We start from the raw sequence: 21,839 nt of genomic DNA on the forward strand, positions 1-21,839 counted from the left end.
AATGCCTTCATGACGTCGACAAGCAGGTTGATGCCATTAAGCAGGTAAAATATTTAGAAAGATTATTCCTAATTATTTCTCAGGATACCAAATGAAACCTGATAATCTTATAATGTTTTATTAGTTAGCTTGTTGACATTTGTTCTTGTAAAAGTTTTCTTTTGCTGGAACATTAAAACATTAAGACCCAAATAAGACAGTCAGCCTCACTTAAAGGGATCGTTCAGAGAAAGATATTTGGAAGAATGCTTATAACCAAACGGATCTCACCCCCCATTGACTCCCATAGTAGGAAAAATTACTTTATCTTTTTTTTTTTGTTCTGTTAAAAACAAAAAGAAGACATTTTGAAGAATGTAGGACAGCAAACAGTTCTGAGGCACTTTTGACAATCATTGTATTTTTTCCTAATATGGGAGGCAATGGGGGGTGAGAACAATTCAACGCCATTAAATCTTTCTGAAAAAAGTCCCCAAACTTTTTTCAGGATTGGTTCTTATTCCAATCCACAGCGTTAAACTCGTTTCACACTTTATTCTCATAAAAGCAACACAAACATATTTGAACTCTCTTGGCTTTCCACTTCTATCAACAGTCTCACGCGAAACTCAGCAATATATATATATATATATATATATATATAACAATAAAATTCATTTGTGTAAGCGGACTTTCAAGTCGAAAACATTGGATTTTCCTGTTTGAAATTGTTCAAGATAAACTACAAGTCCCACAATCCTCCAAGACGTCCGCTTATTACCCAGCGTTCCCTGCGGCTGTGTAAAATGGCGGCGAATCCAAGCACAAATACTGATGTCTTTGACTGCCCGTCATGGTAAGATGAGAAATTTCTCATACAATAACTTACACAAACACATATAGTGAATGTTTACACGCGTAACAACAGCAGCAGCGTGAAGAACAGTAGCGCAGCGAACTTTAATGTGCTTTACAGACCACAGCAGATCATACACTGCAAGTTTAAGCATGCATACTTCATTCATTCAGTCATCAGGTTTATTTCATATTACACCTAAATTGGTCTGTTGATCGTTTTAATGGTTTATGCAATAGCAAATACATGTATTTTATGCCATTATTATACATTAGTGTTTGATATGTGATGGACATGTAGCACTAATGAATCTTACGTATAAACGCTCAACTGCATTTTAGCCATGAAGTATGTGTGTAGAAACTGTCATTGAGACACACCCTAAAGGGCAGAATAAACCAGAAGGGTTACTGTTATTATTTCATGTTCTCTCAGGGCAGGAAAGCCTCCACCAGGACTCCATCTGGATGTGGTTAAAGGAGACAAATTAATGGAGGTAAGGGGTCTTTAAAGGCGCATTAGTGCAAAATCATGCTTTATTTATTTATTTAATATTATTTATTTAACGATTATATGGTTGTACTGTCAGCCATCTTTTGAAAACAGTTGAAAATGTGCTGACAATTTTAATTTTCACTCATTATGTAGTACATGGATGTGCCACGAATAATAACTCGAATTGTATTTATTCTGCAGAAACTGATCATTGACGAAAAGAAGTTCTATCTGTTCGGGAGGAATCCAGACCACTGTGACTTTGTGATAGACCACCAGTCCTGCTCGCGGGTCCATGCGGCGCTGGTCTACCACAGGCATCTTAAAAGAGTCTTTCTCATTGACCTCAACAGCAGTGAGTGACCTTCACACAACTATTCCAACAACAAGCTTGATAAATGTCGAAATGATTTGAAAAAACACCAGAACTATTTTTGATTAAAAAAAAATGATTTATAATGCTTGCTAAGTTATATGTGACGTTTTCTCATGATCTTGTTCTCTTCTCTCCGCAGCCCATGGCACATTTCTGGGCAGAATCCGCCTCGAACCTCACAAACCTCAGCAGGTGCCTATCGACTCGACCATGTCGTTCGGCGCGTCCACGCGAGTGTACACGCTGAGAGAGAAGCCCCAAACACAGAGCAGCTCAGCTGCAGACAGTAAAGGAGTGGAGGATGAGGAACTGAAGGGATTGCTCGGCCTTCCAGAGGAAGAGACAGAGCTTGAGGTGTGTGTGCAATGGCATCATCAGTGGAGCAGTTGTTGCGGTATGCAAACTGTAGTGGGTCCAGTGAGGGAGGCAGAACAGAGCAGAGCAGATGAAATCTTTAATTAGCCTCTCAAAGCATTTGCTGATGATGGGTGTCAGAGCAACAGGACACAGAACAAGTAACTTTGGGTTGCTTTGGTTCAGGTACAATAGTGGACGTTTTGAAGCATGTGCGTACGATGGACAGAGAAAGGGAAAGGTTGAAAATATCTGTGAAGACTCCGGCTAGTTGGTGAGTGACTTATCCTCTGTCGCCTCGATCACGGGGGTTCTCACTACAGTGGCGGTGTTACTTTCCTCGAAACAAATCAGTTGTGTTAAACTGATCCTCGATCTTGTTCCTGTAATTACGTTTGGCTGCTTTGATAGTTTTGCGGAGGGCATAGCTGGCTTTCTTATACTCGTCCGCGTTTCCTGAATTAAAAGCAGAGGTCCGTGCATTAAGTGCCGCGCGAACATCGCTTGACGACACAACGTTCTCATCTGTTGGTGTGTTAGCTATGACTCTATATTAGGGCTGCACGATTAATCGTGTTTTGATCGTAATAACGATTTATGCTTCCCACAATTTAACTGAGCATAATCGCTGGGATATTAATGTTTTAAAAGCAAGCACAAAACTCCCGATAACGTCAGAAAATCATCACAAAGCGCTTGTATCCTTTAAACTGCCACTTTACAGGAAACACAACATATTTTCACTGCATTTGTAAAACACAGAGACAAACATTAAGGGTGACCAATGATTTATAAACAAAAGAACAAGAAATCAAAAATGGAGTAGCAAGGTTTCTTTCCGAAGGTCACAAAATGTAAAATTTTGAGCAAAATAATCGTGATGATCATTTTACCGATGATCGTGCAGTCCTACTCTACATGACTGTAGCGTTTGAGTGTGCTGAACCTTGGCTCACGGTAATCTCAAAGCTTTAGTTAAAAGATGTCAGATATTTCATCACATCTTCTCAATAAAATGAGTAACAGTACATCAGTGTGGTTACTCATCCATTCTTCTGATGGCGTCTCTGACAGAACCTGACCGAGTTCAACACGGCTCATAACAAACGCATCTCCACACTGACCATCGAGGAGGGAAACCTGGAGATCCAGAGACCCAAGAGGAGGAAGAGAACCTCCCGGGTGTCCTTCAGCGAAGAGGAGGAGATCATTAACCCTGGTACACACACTCTCTAGATGTGCTTGTATTTCATGCTCACCTGTATCAATGTACTGACATTCATCTTGTTTGGGCCCATTATATGTTGTGGGGGTTTGGGTGGTTATCATGGTCCGGTCAGCCATACACATCATTATTTGCTTTTTTCTGTGCCTGCTGACAGCTCAGAATAGTCATTGCTGTAGGATTTGGGATTTGTGACTGCGTTAAGTGGCTTTTTTTGATCTTCACAGAGGACGTCGACCCCTCCGTAGGACGCTTTAGAAACATGGTGCAGACAGCTGTGGTCCCCATGAAGGTAAAATCATTGGCATTGGCCGCCTCTGGTGTGTTTTGTTTGTACACCTGTTAGGGCTGTGCAATTAATCGAAAATAATTGTAATCGTCAATTTTGGCCTTCAACAATTACAAAAACAAAATAATCGACGTAAAACGATTATTGTGCCACATTCCATTTTGCAAGGATCATCTCTTTTCTTGTGGTATAAATCCACAGCGCACCCCCTTCCTTTGCAGTGGTTCAGCTGTGCTATTTCTTTACATTTATTTTTCAGTTGAATTCACAGTTTAAAAGCCACGTTTTTTATTTTTCTATGTTGTTTTGAACTTAGTGAGTAATCATGTTAAATAATCGGGATCTCAATATTGCCCAAAATAATCGTGATTATGATTTTTGTCATAATCGAGCAGCCCTAACACCTGTATTGATTTGAGCTGGGAAGAGAACAGGCGTTCTCTCAATACACTGAGTTGTTTGTCTTATGGCTCACAGGAAATTGTATAATGTAAGAATAATGATTTGTAAAAGCTTCCTCGTGGTAACCTCATTTCTGACTGCTAATGTAAAGATAGCGACCCTGATCCGTCTGTACCGCAGCTTCCTGTTCATTCTGCTCATCCATTTGTGTGATGACAGATATCGTATAGATCATAAACCTGAAGTGCCAGTCCTGCTTAAATGGAAACATTTCACAATTTGTTTCTTTGTAAATAATGCAATGGACAAGTCTTAGTAGTTTTACGTGATCGTGTTTATACTGTACATTATATTTCATTCAAATAGGTTTATTGAGTCTAAAGGTCAAGAATTCTAAATCAGATTCAAACCTGTAAATTAATATAAAGAACTAAAATACCTTTTGCCGCTACTCTCATCACAGAAGAAGAAATTCGAGGGTCACGGCACACTAGGATTGGATGACAACATAGCACGACGATTACAGAACTTTCCCCTCAGTGCTGGGCTCTACGGTGATCTGCCGCCCACCAGCCATGAATCAGGGGGACATGGAGGCGGTGCCCAGGGGGGCGGGTCATCTGCAATCCTGGCAGGTATGCCTCTACCCTTCCCCAACCCCGCCCCGGAGGTAGATCTCATGCCCACCACTGTGCATCCCCCTGCCATGCTGAACCCCACTCCTGCTCCAGGACCCTATTCAGCCGAGCCCCTCAACGAGCCACGCAAGAAGAAATATGCCAAGGAGGCGTGGCCTGGCAAGAAGCCCACCCCCTCCCTGCTGATTTAACGCGTTTCACCGTCAAACCGGATAGCCTACCTAAGACAGATTTGATGTTCTCGAGCATCTGCACGTTTGGACCGTGTTTTGATGTTCTGAGTGATGTTTTTTCCAGTTCAAGTGCATAACGGTAGCCTGTTACAGGTTGTGGTTTTACTCATTTTGACATGGTGAGGCACTGCTGTGTACGATATAAACTGACTGTGCTTCTGTCCGGCTGAAGTTTGAGGAGAGTGAATGTCATGCAGAAATCATCAGGTCATAATTCACCCAAAAAACAAAACCATATTTTGCTGAAAGAAATTGATTATGTTAAGGATTTATTTTTAGGGTTTTTTCCATTTTTTTTGTTGCAATATGACATTTTTATAAGAAATAGCATAATCACATTTGCCCTGCAAATTTTTATGTAATGTAAAAATATCCTGTCTTTAGACACATTAATGATGAACATGTAATTGGTTTAAACTCTTGATGGTTCTAAAATAGTCTTTTTCTTTAAGCGAATTATAATATTTTTTTCTTTGGATTGTTTTAGGAAATAACACTGCATGTTTTTTCAGGCATTGCCATTGAATACACTCATTCACATTTACAGTCAGGAAGTGTAAACCACAGCTGATAGAAATCAGGCGATTCATGCTTTCTTACATTGGAGATAAACGCAGTAGGAGCCGTTACTGTCAATAACAGTAAACAGGCAAAGCATTTTAACATGGAGATGTATTTAATTCCTTTGTTTAAATGTTATAGCAATTTTCATTGTAATTTAACAAATGTTTGTTTTTAATAAGATGTTTTCATATTGCCCTGCGTATTTGGAGTACAAACCAAGCAAAACCACATCAACCAAATGTCACGTTACTAAATCGTAATGTTGTAGAAAATAAATTCAGGTGTTACGATTGACACGATAAAATCTATTGGAGTGTGTTATCACGAAGCCCACTGTTTGTATCACAGTTTTGTTGGAAAGTTATTGGTATGTTTGTAGTTTATGGACTGGACTTCAAACCTGTAGAGAGAAAGCATGAATGAACGCCATGTGAATGCAGGGCGTTGCCGTGTAATGTGAACTGTTTGTTAGCATTTTTATACATATATATTTTTTATATCTTGAATATCTCTTACTGGCCAGTGTATGAGATGACAAGACTTAAAGTGGAAAGATGAAAGGGATTTCTGTGATTGTTGGATTATTTGTCTAATAAACAGTATGCCTTGATCTAAACATGCATATTAATAGTCACATACAGTAATACAGTAAGTTGCTTCTTTATAGGTTTTACTTGACATTTGGGTCCTTGCAACAGCTACAGCTTGTTTAAAAACCACAAACAATAAGATGTTTAGTTTATTTGTTCTTGCTGTTGCTGTTGTCTACTTACACTAGAACACAGGAAAAAAAACTTTGGATTTATTATTTTTTGTGTTTGTTAATTTCCTTAGAGTACATATTATGAGATCATGTAAATTACAGTACATTTCATGTAGTGTGTAAAGTTGCCGTGTGTGAATGTAAGCAGTCTGCCAAGATGCAAAGCCGAAGGTGAATGAATAACAAAGTTATTGTCTTGGAAAAAAGGGAGTCGACTCTGAATCACGCAAACGAGTCGTCCCTAGTCCGATTCGCCAACCGCCGCGGATTTACGTCACTACATTTAGTCCCCGCCTACGTTTTGCTAGGACTGCCCGCGAAAACTTCACTCTTCTCCCCCAAACACTGTAGCTCGTGAGCCTCATTCATGGTGGACCAATCGCAGCAGACTAGACCATGTGTCCAATCAGATCAGAGTAGGCTAGCGGAAAGCAGGGGATTAGACGGATGAATCGCGGAACTAATCATTTGAGAGTCAGTCAAGAAGTAAGGTAAGAATAACTGCCTATTGTAACAAAATAATATTGTTTTTACACCTTGTATGTACATAAACTTGTTGGACACTCCATAAACCAAAATAGGACCTTAAAAATCAAGGAATATTTACGCTTAAAAAAAACGGTGTGCAAAAACTTGCCACAAAAAAAAACAAATCGGTGAGAGACAGGTTCATCAGGATGAAATGATACTGAGGTGCAGGTGTAGTTTATATGGTATACATTTATAACATTTAAATCAATATCACAATAAATATTAACACGTTTTGTTTTCATGGTTTGTTTAATTTGGTTTTACAAATTCCAAAAATATATATGCATCTGAAAGTACAAAAAAACAACACCGTCAAAAGCTTGTTCAGGCACAAATGCTGCAGAAGTGCTTTCATTTAAAGGGACAGTTCACCCCAAGATACATTCTGAAGATATTTTGAAAAATATTTGAAAGAAAGTTGGTAACTGAACAGCGCAATGACACCCATTAACTTTTATTGTATGAACACAAAACCAATGCAATGGGTGCTGTTTAACACAATTTTTCAAAATATCTTCTGTTCTGCAGAAGAAAGAAAATCATACAAGTTTGAAGTGACAAGAGGATGAGTAAATGATGACAGCATTTTCATTTTTGGGTGAACTATCAATTTAACCTTTAATATTACATGAACAATTCCAGCAGAGCTCTCATCAGCGCTGATGGAACCCTGACCCGATGTTTCCAATATATAACATTATATTATTATATCCCTTTATTCTGCTACTTAAATCTATATTTTGCTTTTGTAAATCTTTGTTTAAACAATACTCTATATCTGTTTTTATATTTACATATATTATAAACCACTTTAAGTTGCACTACATAGGCTACATCACACTTTATTATATTTTATTGCTACAATTATCTTTCTTTTCGTTTGTTTACATACTTGCACTATTTGTACGCAGACCAGCTGTAAATGCTTTGGCAGTTCGAATGTACATTTTGCCATGCCAATAAAGCACACTTAAATTGAAATTGAGTGCTGCTGGAAGGTTTCGTGACCTCAGATATTAGTGTGATGAATCTCATCCACTAGATGGTGGTGTGTGACAAAAGCTGTTCAAACAGCTCACTAACATTTGAAAAAGATCTCGCCCGAGATTTCTCCCGTCTGCCAGAAGCGTGTTTAAATCGATCATAATTTTAAAAATAAACGCACACCTATTCTGGCAATTAAAAATGTAATGTACAGAAACTGAACCACTAGCCAGCGTGTATGAATGTGTGCCTGGACAATATATTGAATCCACGTCAGGAGAGTTACGGTGTGATGAAGGACCCGGAGTGAAGCATGCGAGTACATCAGTGATGGTTTGGTCATGGCATTCCCCAGGATCAATATTGTGAAGCCGCTTTGGGTTGTTGTGGAGCAGGCCGGGCATCTGTCCTGCTAGAGGAGAGGAATGACTCTCTGAAACGATGCTGAATCAGTCACAAAATGTGGCTCACTAATAGACGCTCGAGGTGTGCTAAAGCGTGCGTTTCAGTGCCATGTAGAAATTCATCTCGTTGTGCGACTTTCAGAGGTTTGATTTCTCAGTACATGTTCTCCTCGATGACTGTGACTGTATGTGTGTCTCACTGGCATCTCATTAATCACATGTGCATGAGCGCTCTCAGGTTGCCATGGCAATAATTATCAGAGCTGCCTAATTAACTTTCTCAATTGCTTAATGATATACGACCCTATGATCTCTCCTCTGTTTCTCGCCTCTCTATAATTCCGCCTGCTTTTTTTCCTCTTTATTTTTTCCATTTCATTCTGGCTGTTAACCCGTGACTACCGTTCGGCGAGAATAAAACGGCAACGGATTGATGTTAACGTCCAGCTTCCTCAACAGGTGTATGATGATGGCACATATATATTTCACAGTGTCTTAAAGGAACATTACTACAGACTGTAATTTGTGTCGCCCTCAGTTTGAAAGAGAAAGAATGAACGCTGTTTTACAGCGCCATACAAAGCTTGTGTTTCTTTATTAAAACACAAATTGTTAAGTCCAAGAAATCTTGTTCCTTGTGGTGTACAGTTGTGTAAATCGATATTTTGAGGTGGAACTAATATAGGTGAAGAAGATTTCTGCATATACAGCATTAAAGGGAAACGTTTGTCATCGTTTACTCACCCTCAGATTATTTCAAATCTGTATACATTTCTTTGTTGTGATGAACACAGAGAAAGATATTTGGAAGAATGTTAGCAATTTTCAGTTCTGGAACATCATCCACTACCACAGTGTGAACATTTTCATAAAACATTTTTTTTCTTCTGTTGACACAAAATTAGATATTTTGAAGAATTTACATTTGGCAAACGCTTTTATCCAAAGCGATTTACGAAGTATGTGCAATCACTGGGCTCGAACCCATGACCTTGGCATTGCTAACGCCTTGCTCTAACCACTGAGCCACAGGCAAACTATTTAGTAAAACAAGCTGTTCCGGGACACCTTTGACTGCCATTTAATTTTTCTTACAATGGTAGTCAATGATGTTTTGGAACTGAAAATTGCTAACATTCTTCCAAATATCTTTCTCTGTGTTCATCAGAACAAAGAAAAAAACATTATACAGGTATGAAATTACATGAGAGTGAGTAAATGATGACCGAATTTTCATTTTTGGGTGAACTGTCCCTTTAAGGACGTGCAGGAATAGTTTTTGAGTTAACGTCGAATGAAATTATTTGGAGTAAAAGGGACATGTTGGTTAGTTTCATATTCCTCACTAACTGACAAAGCAGGTAAATAAAGAGCAGTAAACATACAGCGAGTGAATAATTGATGCTTTATTTATTTGATCATTCAGTGAATAATAGGTAATGGAGTTTTTTCACCCAAGCTTGTCGCCCTTTGTCCCCCATGAGGACCATTCCAAAAGTGAAAAAAGCCACAGTATGTATTTTACAGAACAATAACAACTCAAATTTGTAACACGCACAAATAATCCTATAATGGCATCATGTTATCACAATTTTTTTAGCAAAATTAGAAAAACACATCTGAATGCTCAAGTCAAATATTCACTGGTTCTGGCTTGTCTGATGATGAAACAATTTGTTACAAAAAAGACAAAACCTATGAGATATGAATTGTTTGACATGTCATAATATCTTAAATGAGTGCTTCAATTTCTTTTGACAGACTCAAAGGATTACTGGTTTTGCTTTATGAACTCACTGGAGTCATTTGAATTGCTGTTAGAATCGAAGATGTGTGCTTTCTCAAACTTAAACATGTTGATATTGTGATATTCACATATTAAAAAAAAGTATTTTTTAATTGTTGTAATATGAGGTCATCTACAGTATATTAGAATATCAAATGTATTTTTTTGTGTTCAGCTGAAGAAAGGAAGTCGGATACACGAGGGCGAGTACATTTTCAGTTCTACGTTAACAATTTCTTGAATGCATTTTTTGGTGTTTAATTAAGCACAATTTATTTGTAGTCTTGCATTAAATGTAATAATGTTTGTTGGATGTCAGCAACCTATCAAGTTTTTAACCAACCCAAGCCTCACTCCACACTTTACACGAAATTGGATTTTATATTGACTTGTATTGGTTCTACGTTTGAAATATTTATTTGCAGTAGACCAAGCTTTGGAATTGAATGTATCTCTCGTTCCGTTGAATGCACTGAGGGAGTTGAGGATATCCTGTGTTACATTGAAATAATCCTGGAATGTTCCTTCTTCTTGTAAACGCTGCTGTGTTGTGTGTGATGGAGCGCCCGGGGCTGCAGGTGACCTGGCGTGACAGTTTGAGTGAAGGGGCCGGTGAGGGTCTGTCATCTTCTGTTCACTCATTCTGTGTGTGATGCAGTCAGGCAGAACTCCTGCACAACACCTGCTGACACTCGCTCTGGCCTCGTGCCTTCACGTCATACACACTGCTGTCACGGCGGACTCGTAAGGTTACAACTCTCACACACTGCTGCCAGCGTGTCACACTTGATCTGGATGTTCTGCCGTGTGCCACAAACATTCTGAACACTAAATCACTGTTTGCTTTAACTTGCTTTCACTTACACCCTAGAGTTTACACTGGCAGTGAATGCTGTAAATGCGTTGCTTGGACGTTTGCAGAAAACCAAAAGTTGAGAACATTTGAACCTTTGCAACAGTGATGTAGTCATCCAACTTCTTCAACGCTTAATTTCGAACTTAAAAGGGATTTTACGCAGTGCTATCCATCAAACACAAGTACAGTGATGCTGATGTGAATGCGTGCATTACGAGCATTTAAAGGGGCTCTTTAGAAGATTTGTTTGTTTTAATTCTGCGATCACATCTTTTCATTCAGTCGACTTGGTAAATGTGAATGCTGCAGACATAAAGCACAAACTCGCTTGACATTTTGGCCCATAGAAGATCGATACATCACGGCGTGAAAATCCCGGATGAAACCCTGATAACAGCATCATCACTCAATCCCATATACTGAAAAAACTTATTTACACTCAAGAGTACAACAGTGATATATACAGTAGGCTATATATATATATATATATACTGTATATATATACATATTTGCCAAAAATGAAGAGTCATTCATCCTCAGTGTTGTTAAACATGTTTAATTTAATGTAAAACCAAAGGCGAGCTGGTGACGGAGAGGCCAGGCGTTCTTTCTTGACTGTGACAGTAATAAACCTCAGTACTCAAGGGGGCGATACACTTCCCTCTCAACGTCTGTGTGTATTAAAGCAGATGTGCTGCTATTATTCAGGTAGCTATAGCTATAAACATATCAGCACTCTTTTTATGGAGCAGCAGACATAAAATGTCCCTACAGCCTGACAGATATCATTGAAATCGGTGTCCTGAGAAATCACACCTGTCTGATAGCACCGGATTCTGTAAACCGCTCAAAACTGATGAGATGCTTCTTTAGCCAAATAAGACATCAAGTTAGTTTAGTCGTTTGTTGCTTCATATATTGAATTAGCTTTTATTTTATTTCATTTTTAGCTGTTTTGTTATGTGCCTTTGTTATTATTTTTTTCCGTTTTAGTATTGCAATTTAGGTTTCTTTTTTTATTTCAGTTTTAGATCTTTCTGATTTTTGGTGAATAATTTCAGTGCCTCGACTTGAATGTTTAATTGCTAAAGCAACATTTCTATTACTTTAATTTAAGTTTTGAGCGAAATATATAGGTTTGGGCAGTTTCAGTGTTATGGAGGTGACATTTTCATATGAACAATGTGTCTGTTTACATTTTACTAAACCCCCAATGACATCAGAAAAAGATCTTTTTTTGTCTATCCACAAGTGTTTTATTAAAAAAAAGGAAAATGTCATGCATTATGGATGTGTTAAAAAAGGATGAGATAACATACTTTGTAGGACTTCTTTGAATTAAAATGCACAAACCAGAAGCAAGCATACCCAACAAATGGAGAAGGGATGGGTCTTTTTACAACATTAAAGAGTTATATTTTAATTTTCATGCATGTGCCCATTCATGAGAAATATAGATGTGACGATTCACTTACATGACTGTAGAAAACTATGCTTTCAAAATGCTTGCAAAATTTCACAGAGAGACTTCACATATGGTGAAAACCTGGTAAAACGTTTGCATCTTGACATTTGCATGGAATTGCACGTCGATTTTGTTTCATCCATATTGAATTGTTTTAATAGTTGTAGTTAGTGATACGTTTTTGATAAGTTTGAAAGTTTAGGTAGCGTTTGATTCATTGTCTGGCAGGAGTTAATAAAATGACAAACATTGATTTCTTTAATTCTGTACGTTCTTGTGGTCCCAAATCAGGGGATTAGCATAATAAATGTTTCTGGAGTGTTGATGAGGAAAGACGGCAGTGTGCAGATTGCATACTTGCCAAAGGCTGCATGCGCTAGCCAAGCAACAGTCATTGAGATAAATGGAAATACTAACAGAAAGCTTTTCTGCAGGTATTACAGATTCTCACATCTCTTTCAGATTCTCATCTGAGCTGATTATAACTGTGATACCCACCGAGTCAGTGAAACAGGGGAAATACACACACACCCCACGTCCTGTGATGCTATAAACAGGATTAATCGCTCGTGCTGTCCCGTGCACACTAAATCTCTGTCTCAGACAGCCGAAGACAAGGAGATCCCCGCCACTCAGAGTTAGCCCTCTAGTTTAAGTGCTCTTCCAGATCTAAATCCTGCATGTGAGCTTTCGAAAGCACTAGGCCATGTTCCAATGTGGTTTTCACATCTTACGAAAGAAAAGAAACTGGAGCTCGACTCACGCATCCTAGCAGGAAGTATTAGTCAAAGTATGGTGCGCTGCCAACCCCAGAGGGAGTGAGCCCCAGCTAGCGCTCTCTCTTTGGACAGACTCCCGTAGCCCCGAGCCAAACGCCTCTCCCTGCCTCTCTTCCACATGCGGTGACATTGGGAGGCCACATTGTTGGCGGCGTCCCAGGTGTGAGGAGGAGACGCATTCCTGCGATGGCCATCGGCTCTGCCGGGGCGGGGACGCCCAACCGCCCCTATCCTGCTCAGACAAACTATCTGAAAACTGTGACTTATGCAATGAGAGAGAGAGAGAGAGAGAGAGACAGAGAGAGAGAGAGAGAGAGAGAGAGAGAGAGAGAGAGAGAGAGAGAAAAGATAAAGATAAAAACCAGGTTAAGTTGAAGGCAACTGAGGACAAGTAAAAGACTTCATGAATAAAAATAACAAACATTGTAAAGGAAATATGTATATATAAATTAGATGTTAAGACTAAAGTTGTTTTAAAGTTTGTGAAACAATACATTTATTATGTTTTATTTATATAGTCGTCTTTTAGTAACAGTGATTTACAGTGGTTTGCTTGTTCAGTTTGCTTAATTAAAATTCCACTACATTCCACAAAGTGAAATGTGTTAAATGAAAGCTCACTCAATTCATGGTTTGAAAATTCAGAGTGTAGTTATTTCATTTAAATCGAATTTGATGTTTATCATCGTTTAAAAATGAATACATGACAAAGAGAATATAATTTCTACAAAGTTCATAAAGAGGCTAAAAGTCCAACAATCTATAAAGCCTCCACTCAATGTGAAGTTCATAAGAAATGTATAAGAAAACCACATTTACATACAGAAATTAACATCACTACAAAACAAAGAAAACTAAATATAGACTAAATATAAGACACACGGACTGAAGAAGAGAAGTGGATTTGGGGTTGGGGACAGTCAAACATCTCGCTGTAAATTCTTGTAGACTGTAAAAAATGATTTGTTGTTTCAGCTTAAAAATAATAAGTTACCTGGTTGCTTTAAAAAAATGTTGCATCAGATTTACTGTTACCTAATATTTTTAAGTCGAATTAACTCAAAATTGTAAGGCCACCGGGTAACTTACTTTTTTAAGTTAAAACAACAACAAAAATCATTTTTTAGCAGCGCATATTTATTTGATGCTCTAGTATCACATGCACGACGATGCATTTAGCGCAGTGTATTCTCCTCACTGACAGAGCGCTCCAGGCCCGTTCAAACCCAACAGCAAATGCATGTTTACTTCATTTAATTTGCTGTCAAAGATATTCTCAGTCACCTCGGCGAGTGTGTGCGTATGTGTCAGCGTTAGTGAGATAAAAACTGAACAGCTGAGAAGAGCAATTAAAGATTGAAGATTTGCTCTCAACAGATAGCGCCAGGGCTTCTTCAAACTCCTCGCTGACATCACACACGGATCACAACGTGTGTGTGTGTGCGGCCTTCTGTTTTCATCTCTAGTTCTCCGTGTGAACTGCGTGCATCACTACAGATCAATGTTTTATCATTAATGACCAGAATTCTGCTCAAAGTTTACGAAGACATCTCAGTGTTCAGTGCTGGTGCTGTTGTGAACTGAATGTCTGCCTCAGGGCAGTTATCTTTCATCAGAGACATATGGCATCTTATATGAAGAGTTCATTTGCAAAAACAGATAACTAGAACAACTAGAACTCATTTTCAAAATGTGTTTTTATTGTGCGTTCCAATTAATATCAATCAAATTGCAGTTGGGCTGTTCTAAAAAAATCAAATCAAAACATGATTTTTTTAAACTGAGTTTTTAGTTTGCAAATAAACTCTTCATACTTATTCAAATATTAAAGAGTCTGGTTCCAAAATGAGATAAGTCCTATTCTTAAAATGTTGCAAAAATCTGGTTTTTTTATTGTGCATTACAATTAATATCAATCAAAATGCAGTTGTGTTGTTCTAAAAAAATACAGGTAACTAATACAATCAAAACATGATTTTTTTAAACTGAGTTTTTAGTTTGCAAATAAACTCTTCATACTTATTCAAATATTAAAGAGTCTGGTTCCAAAATGAGATAAGTCCTATTTTAAAAATTTTGCAAAAATCTAGTTTTTTTTATTGTGCATTCCAATTAATATCAATCAAAATGCAGTTGGGTTGTTTTGATGTAAGCCATAACTAAAAAAAAAATACAGCTGACTAACACAATAAAACACAATAAAAACATGTTAACATAATAAAAACATGATTTTAGATTTTTTTTAAACCGAGTGGTCTCATTTTGGAACCAAACTCTTAATCTCACCAGCTATGTATATTTGATTTTGACAGTAACAGGATTAGCCAAGAAGCAACCAAAGGTCAATGGGTTCAATCCCCAGTGAACATACCGATGAAGAATAATCTACTGTATGGAAATGAAAGCATCTCTCAACTGCATAAATCTAAATTTGATCAAAATACAGAATAAACAGTCATGCACGGGGTGGAGCTTGTGGAGATGCTGAATGACTGCTGTTGTAATTCAACTGCTAACAAGTTTAGATCAACTCAAAGCGTCTTTAGCATATGACAAAAAAGTAACTAACTAAACTAAATCAGGATCACAAACCAAGCTGCAACACAGTTGCCTGTTGACAGGGAACAGGTGGGATGCGTCTGACAGGATTTTGATTGGGAAGACCAGGGCTAAAGAGCTAGGACTCACACAATTTTGAGATGCTTTTCGGTCCATTCCCCTCCCCTCAAATAATGTTTCATCTCTGGGTTGTCTTGTTTAAACAGCCACTGCATCTAGTATTGAGTTGCAAGTATTCAGGTCGGGATTTGGAAACACATCCAGTTCCCATATTTCCTTTTTCACTCAGAGTGTTGTGTATTTGAATAGTTACTGAGAGACCCAGTCTCACCCGTATCCCTGTATTTCTGTGAGTGTGAAACAGCTCTCATGTATTTCCCTAAGGCTCTTTCACAGCAGAGAGGAATACACCATTAAATGTGTTACACCGGCTCAAGTTCCGTGTGTTTTCATTCCATGCTGTAGGAGTCATGCCGCATTCCTGTTACAACTTCATCGCGGTGCACAAAAATCTCCTTTCCAAAACCGCAAGCCCATGTGTTGTGAATTAAACCTCTGTTTGTTCTCATTTACAACATTTCTCTGCCTTATCCCTACAGCTTCCTCCGCGTGTCCCCTGTATCACTTTTCTACGTTTTGTGTTGTAAAAGCGGCATTTAATCACGATAAAAGCATTCCACTACAGAGCATCGGAGGATTAGGTTGCCATTGACGACAAGCTGTCAATGGTCCACCTTACGTCACCTTTGCGGGATTTTCCACCCGAAAAGGGGGTTATGGCTTTTATACACGCGGACGGCTCCCGCCCACCTATGCCAGGCGACGGCCAATGAAAGCGGAGAAGCGTCGGATGGCGGGCGGTGATTGGAGGAGGCCGCCCGTGAGCCCCACCCGCCCGTCGGATTAAAGGGAAGGTGATACGCGGCGCGCTTTGGCTCGCGGCGTGGGCGGAATCCCCTCGGTCAATTTATCAGCGAGTCACACGCGGGCTGTACACTGAATGTCACATTCACTCGCGTCCCGCCCACCGCACTTGTTCACAGACAAGAGAACAGGGTACGGGTGACACGAAGCGCTTGCCAATAGCCATAATTTCCAAAAGATCCCCCTCTCTCCAAAAGCGCATTTGGCAGAGTTTTTTTTTGGCGCTGCAGCGTCTCTCGTGGATAATATGATGTTGGGGTGGAGATTATCTCCTGACATCCATCTGTGAATAGTTCCTCTGTAGTGTTTTATCACGGGAACTCGCATCATGTGGGCAGCATTAAGCCGCGTAAAAGCGCACGCACGCGGCCAATGCAGGTCGCGCAGATCGCAGTGTGAATGAAGGGATTTTACGCACTCCGGTCACATCCCTCAGCCTGTCAGTGCAACAGGTTGCATAGCGTTTCACAGCACATTGCGAAGTATAGACAAACGATACAGTATAATGGGGACTGTAATGTCACATTAAGACGAAGCACGCACATTTTTATTCCATGCCATTTTTCCAGAGTATTTCAATGTATTGTCGTTATCAAAGAGGTAGCTAGATGTTTCTAAATGAGAACGTTCATCAGGAGGATGTGTGGTAGGAGATGCGCGTCCCCCCGGATAAACCTGTTCTGGAGGGAGTGACTCGATTCGAGCGCCATCCAATTATCTGATAGCTGCATTTATCCGCCGCTACAGAGCTGTCTAGTCATCCGCAAACAGGCGTGAACCGACGTTACAGGAATGCTCGTCTGAATATTTCATCTAACCAAGAGGGAAGAGAAATTTCGGTTCGGGGAAGCGGCGTCTTTTTTTACTATCGGGAAAAGACGCTCTGCGGTCTCCGTTTACGCGCCGCGTCTACTATCAGTAAGAGCGGCTGAGCTCGCGTGAGAAACCGGTCTCAAATCTGCAGGAAAACAAGAGCGGGAGATCTACAGACACACGGAAACTGTGGCCAGACTCCAGAGGAAGTCAATTGATTTCGCCCTCCTTGATGAGATTTGCAGGCTTTGCCCGGCGCTTCTGTCAGAGCGCTCAACAGTTGGTGCGAGTGCGCGATTAGAGGGACTTTGCATGCGAAAGACTGAGATTTGGCACAGCGGCTTCAGCGATGGGTGTGTGATTTCAGCACCTCAGCCCTATGGACACCCGCTCGCGTGTGAATTGTTTGGTAATATGGAAGACAGACTGTTGCACGTCGTGATGCATCGGATGCATTTGCGCGTTTAGTGTTTTATAGCAGATACAATGACCAGTCTATTCGCGGCTCTCGGCGCTTCTGCTTTTATTCGCGTATTGCATTTGGCGTAAAAGAGCACGGACACAGATTGCTTACAGTCCAGTCCAGTCCAGTCCATCCATCCATCCTCTTTGGATATAAGGGCGCTTTTTTGTGTGCTTTTTTCCTCTTGACCTTGCCTGAAGCTCAAAAGCAGCATGTTAATGATGGAGAGCGGTGGATTAGACGCGCATCAGGTTGAACTGGAAACCGACTACGAACCACACTGCCGCCCGAGGTCGTGCACCTGGCCACTGCCGTGTCCGGAGGAGGAGAACCGAGCGCTGCCCGTAGCGACCGTCAAAGTGGAGACGCGCAACGTGCCGGCGTGTCTGAGCGGAGGGGCGCCGACGGAGTTCAAGCATCCAGCCGGCGCCCCTGCCCCTATCGCGGCCGCCCCCGCTTGCATGTCCGGCGCGGCGCTGGATGTGGCTGGGCAGCTGCGCAAATCCAAGTCGTCGAGACGGAACGCGTGGGGGAACCAGTCGTACGCGGATCTGATCACGCGTGCCATTGAGAGCACCCCAGAAAAAAGGTTGACTTTATCTCAGATCTATGACTGGATGGTGCGTTTCGTACCCTATTTCAAGGATAAAGGAGACAGCAATAGCTCAGCCGGCTGGAAGGTACGGTTTTATTACACATGATGAAATGTTGTCATTGCACGATGCTGTGCGCTTGGCGTGTGCGTATTTAGCATGATGAAAAATGATGGCACATTGTGGCCGCTCATGCCAAATACGTACGTATACAGCAGCCTACCACCGGTGTGTGCGTGTATTTCACTGGCACGTTTTGGTGAAAGCGAACCTCTGGCCTTCACAACAACGTTGTTTTTTTGTATAACGTAAAGCAGGAGGGGCAGAGTTCAATGGGTCCATCGCTTTAGTGCTTTAATCGCCTTACAATATCGCGCATCCGTAATGTTGGGTGTTCGTGACGCAATGAGGCGTTTATGACGCAACGATGTGCGTTGTGACGCTGTCAGTGGGTTGATTTCGAATGTGCGCGCCGTGCCTGTAATGCAACGGAGGAGGCAGGCAGGTCACCTGGGGGCCACGCGTGGGTCCGGTCAGTTTCGCCGCGCGTCGGCCACGCACGCACACACGCACGCACGCACGCCTGTCTGTCTGCTTTGAGATCTCTAGCACTCTAACCCCCCTCCCTTCAGTCTCATCTTCAATCCTGACTGCCATCCAAAAGACTATGGGAAATAAAATAGGCGGTATATAACTGTAATTAAAGCATTACATCCAAGAGTGTTATTTAGTGAAGCAAACGCGACCGCACAATTACACCACATTGGCTGGCAAACGAAGAAAACGCGCTGGATATTACAGTTGTTCATGTGTTTCAAAGATTTTAATTACATCAGATGGGATATTTCTAACTGCACATGCTCTCACTACACACAGACCATATGAAGAACCCTAGGGACCAATGGCTCTCTCTCTCTCTCTCTCTCTCTCTCTCTCTCTCTCTCTCTCTCTCTCTCTCTCTCTCTCTCTCTCTGAGAGCACCAACATCTAAGTTACAAAATGACAGTCAGACAATGAATGTGAAATCTGTTTTATTTTGTGGCTTTCTGGCAAACATTTTAGATCACCAGGATCAAATCCGAAAACATCCAAACAATCATAATGTCAGACGATTAAGAACCATCTTCTTCAACTGATCTGTGCCAGATAATAAAGGATGATATTCCAATTTGGAGATAACAAAATCAAAAACATTTTACATTTGGTTATTTACAGACCAAATATAAAACCTTCAGAAAAAAACCAACGTAACATTAATGAATACATTTAATATTTGAATAATTAGTTAAATAATTAGTTCACATTTTAATACAGTTTACAATACAGCATCGTTTTGAAGTATAACCTTCAAAAAAAAAAAAAAAAACATTTTTGGTTCTTGGTTTGAGAGAATGCCCTGTATTTGTTTACTTTCATCTCGTCCTAGAGAATATTTTGGTTGTTTTTTTAAGTATGTGCAATAGTTGATGCACGCAGGCCTTTTATTACATCATCAAAACAGATTTGTAATATTTCCAATAGGGATATTTACCTCTCGCCGGATGCTTGTTTTCTCATCGGGACTGACAACAAAGAGATCGGCTAAACTAACCTTAAGCCTGTAGTTTTAAACTGAAATGAAATCTGCTTTAATTCCTCTTGACTTGTTTGTGCCGCCCAGGGATGTGCAGCTGTATGTCAGTCATATGTTCCCATAAGGCTCTGCAACAGGGCGAGAGATCTGATTGGTTGGCGAAAATGGAGAAAAACAACTTGATTCGATCAAAATAAGGTTGTGGAAAACAGACCCACATGCTCACACATGTTGGCCCTGGAACAGTTGGCGCTGAATTTTAATACGCATTTAAATCTGACACAAACAATACTCACAAGATATGCACACAAACACACGCACCCACACATACTGTACACATGTTTACTTCCAAATGTATGGAAATTCCTGACATGCACTCTCTTATAAAACTAGATGTAATTTACAGACAGACAGATGTGTGTGTATAGCTATCTCAATGGCAAGTTTTGAGAAACATCAGATTCAAGCACGGCCATAAAAGCACTCTTGAGTGTTGTGCAATCCCATCTGAGAGTCTGTGGCAGCCGGTTTTGTGTCTCTTGGCAGGCCCGACTCGGACATCCAGCCTTGCCGTCTTTGGCATCAATTAGCTGCTATTAATAGGTTTGGGTTTTCTGTGAGGGGTTGGATGGGCAGGAGGGCCCTGAAGAACGCTAACACACACACAGCTCATTCAAATGACCAGTGCTTGCGGTTGACGGAGGAATGCCATGCTGGAGTGTTTTGCTTTTACGTGCACATTCTTTAACAATGTATCTGTGGCGTAACATGAGGTTTTTGGAAAAGCCCAGTGATGTGAGGCATCTCATGTAACAGTGAACCAAAAGTGTGTCACATCCGGTTACTCACAGCATCTGTTGAGGATCAGATCTTCTTAAGCCTTCCCAGGTATTTATTGTGTTTGTCTTTGATTTATTTCAGTTGAGTGCTGGGGTTCACCGCTTCTACATGTGTGTCTAATATGGTTTATAAAGGACTTCTAGATTATTCCAGACGTTAAGATTAATATATTATCTTATGCCTCGTTTCCACTAAGCAGTATGGTACGGTTCGGAGTAGCAAACTCTAAACTCGTTTTCACTGTTAACGGTACCCTTACTCGATAGATGTGGGGCCTCATTTATAAAACGTGCGTACACACAGATTTGCAAAAATAAATGGCAACATTCATATCTATAAAAACGGTCTATGACGTGGAAAAGAGCTTAGCGCCATGTCACGGTCTGAGCAGACGTACGCACTTTTGCTTGTCCGAGTGCTGCAGGTTTTTGGAAATACAAGTCATTCTTGCCGCTCGTATAGGATTTGGGCGAGACAGGGCGAGAGATCTGATTGGTTGGCGAAAATGGAGAAAAACAACTTGATTCGATCAAAATCGCTCTTTCATATATCAATGACGTTAATTAGACATCATTAAAAGGCGGAGATCTGAAACTGTTCAGCTGCGCGCAATTTCATGATCATTCGCGATTTAGAGATTTCACATCTGACAGAAAGCGCACATGCGTTTTCTGTGCGTACGTTCGTTCTATGAATCACACGTGCGCACTTTTAGAAATGATCTTAAAATCAAATTTAGGATGGTTTCTAGACAACATTTTATAAATGAGGCCCGTGGTGTATGCCAGAAAGTAGCGATCGACGTCACTGCACGCCAACACTACTGAGGTGACTTGTTGCCTTGCTACCTTATCAGGCCTTATCAGCACTGTAGCACCAGATTGATTCAAAAGCTTACGGAGCAGTCGGCTGTTCGGTATTCAGGGCTAATTCCGCGGTCAGACTAGACTTTAAGCATGCGAAATTCGTTTGGACGGTGCTGCAAAAATGCGCAGGAGCGATTCCTCCATCTTTTACATTTCTGTTACCTTTCGTTTTTGATCTTCTATTGGTCTCACGCACTCACGTGATGCGAATTCACGGGTCAGAGTTCAC

General features: G+C 40.4%; 2 protein-coding genes across 2 annotated transcripts in view; both read left to right on the top strand.

Moving 5' to 3' along the window:
* Positions 1 to 760: 760 nt before the first annotated feature.
* ppp1r8a (protein phosphatase 1, regulatory subunit 8a) lies at positions 761 to 6,014 on the top strand. The gene is made up of 7 exons (XM_057354897.1): positions 761 to 835; positions 1,271 to 1,331; positions 1,532 to 1,685; positions 1,846 to 2,060; positions 3,135 to 3,279; positions 3,513 to 3,577; positions 4,440 to 6,014. Exons 1-7 carry the CDS (start codon positions 786 to 788, stop codon positions 4,803 to 4,805), a joined length of 1,056 nt encoding a protein of 351 aa, XP_057210880.1. The 5' UTR covers positions 761 to 785; the 3' UTR covers positions 4,806 to 6,014.
* A 9,990-nt stretch (positions 6,015 to 16,004) lies between these two features.
* Positions 16,005 to 21,839, top strand: part of foxo6b (forkhead box O6 b) — a 32,122-nt gene continuing 26,287 nt past the window's right edge. The window contains exon 1 of the mRNA XM_057354201.1: positions 16,005 to 18,418. Within this exon, the coding sequence (XP_057210184.1) occupies positions 17,951 to 18,418 (468 nt within the window). The 5' untranslated portion in view covers positions 16,005 to 17,950. The remainder of the gene's footprint in view (positions 18,419 to 21,839) is intronic.

This window comes from Triplophysa rosa, linkage group LG16, assembly GCF_024868665.1.
Source record: "Triplophysa rosa linkage group LG16, Trosa_1v2, whole genome shotgun sequence".
Classification (NCBI taxonomy): Eukaryota; Metazoa; Chordata; class Actinopteri; order Cypriniformes; family Nemacheilidae; genus Triplophysa; species Triplophysa rosa.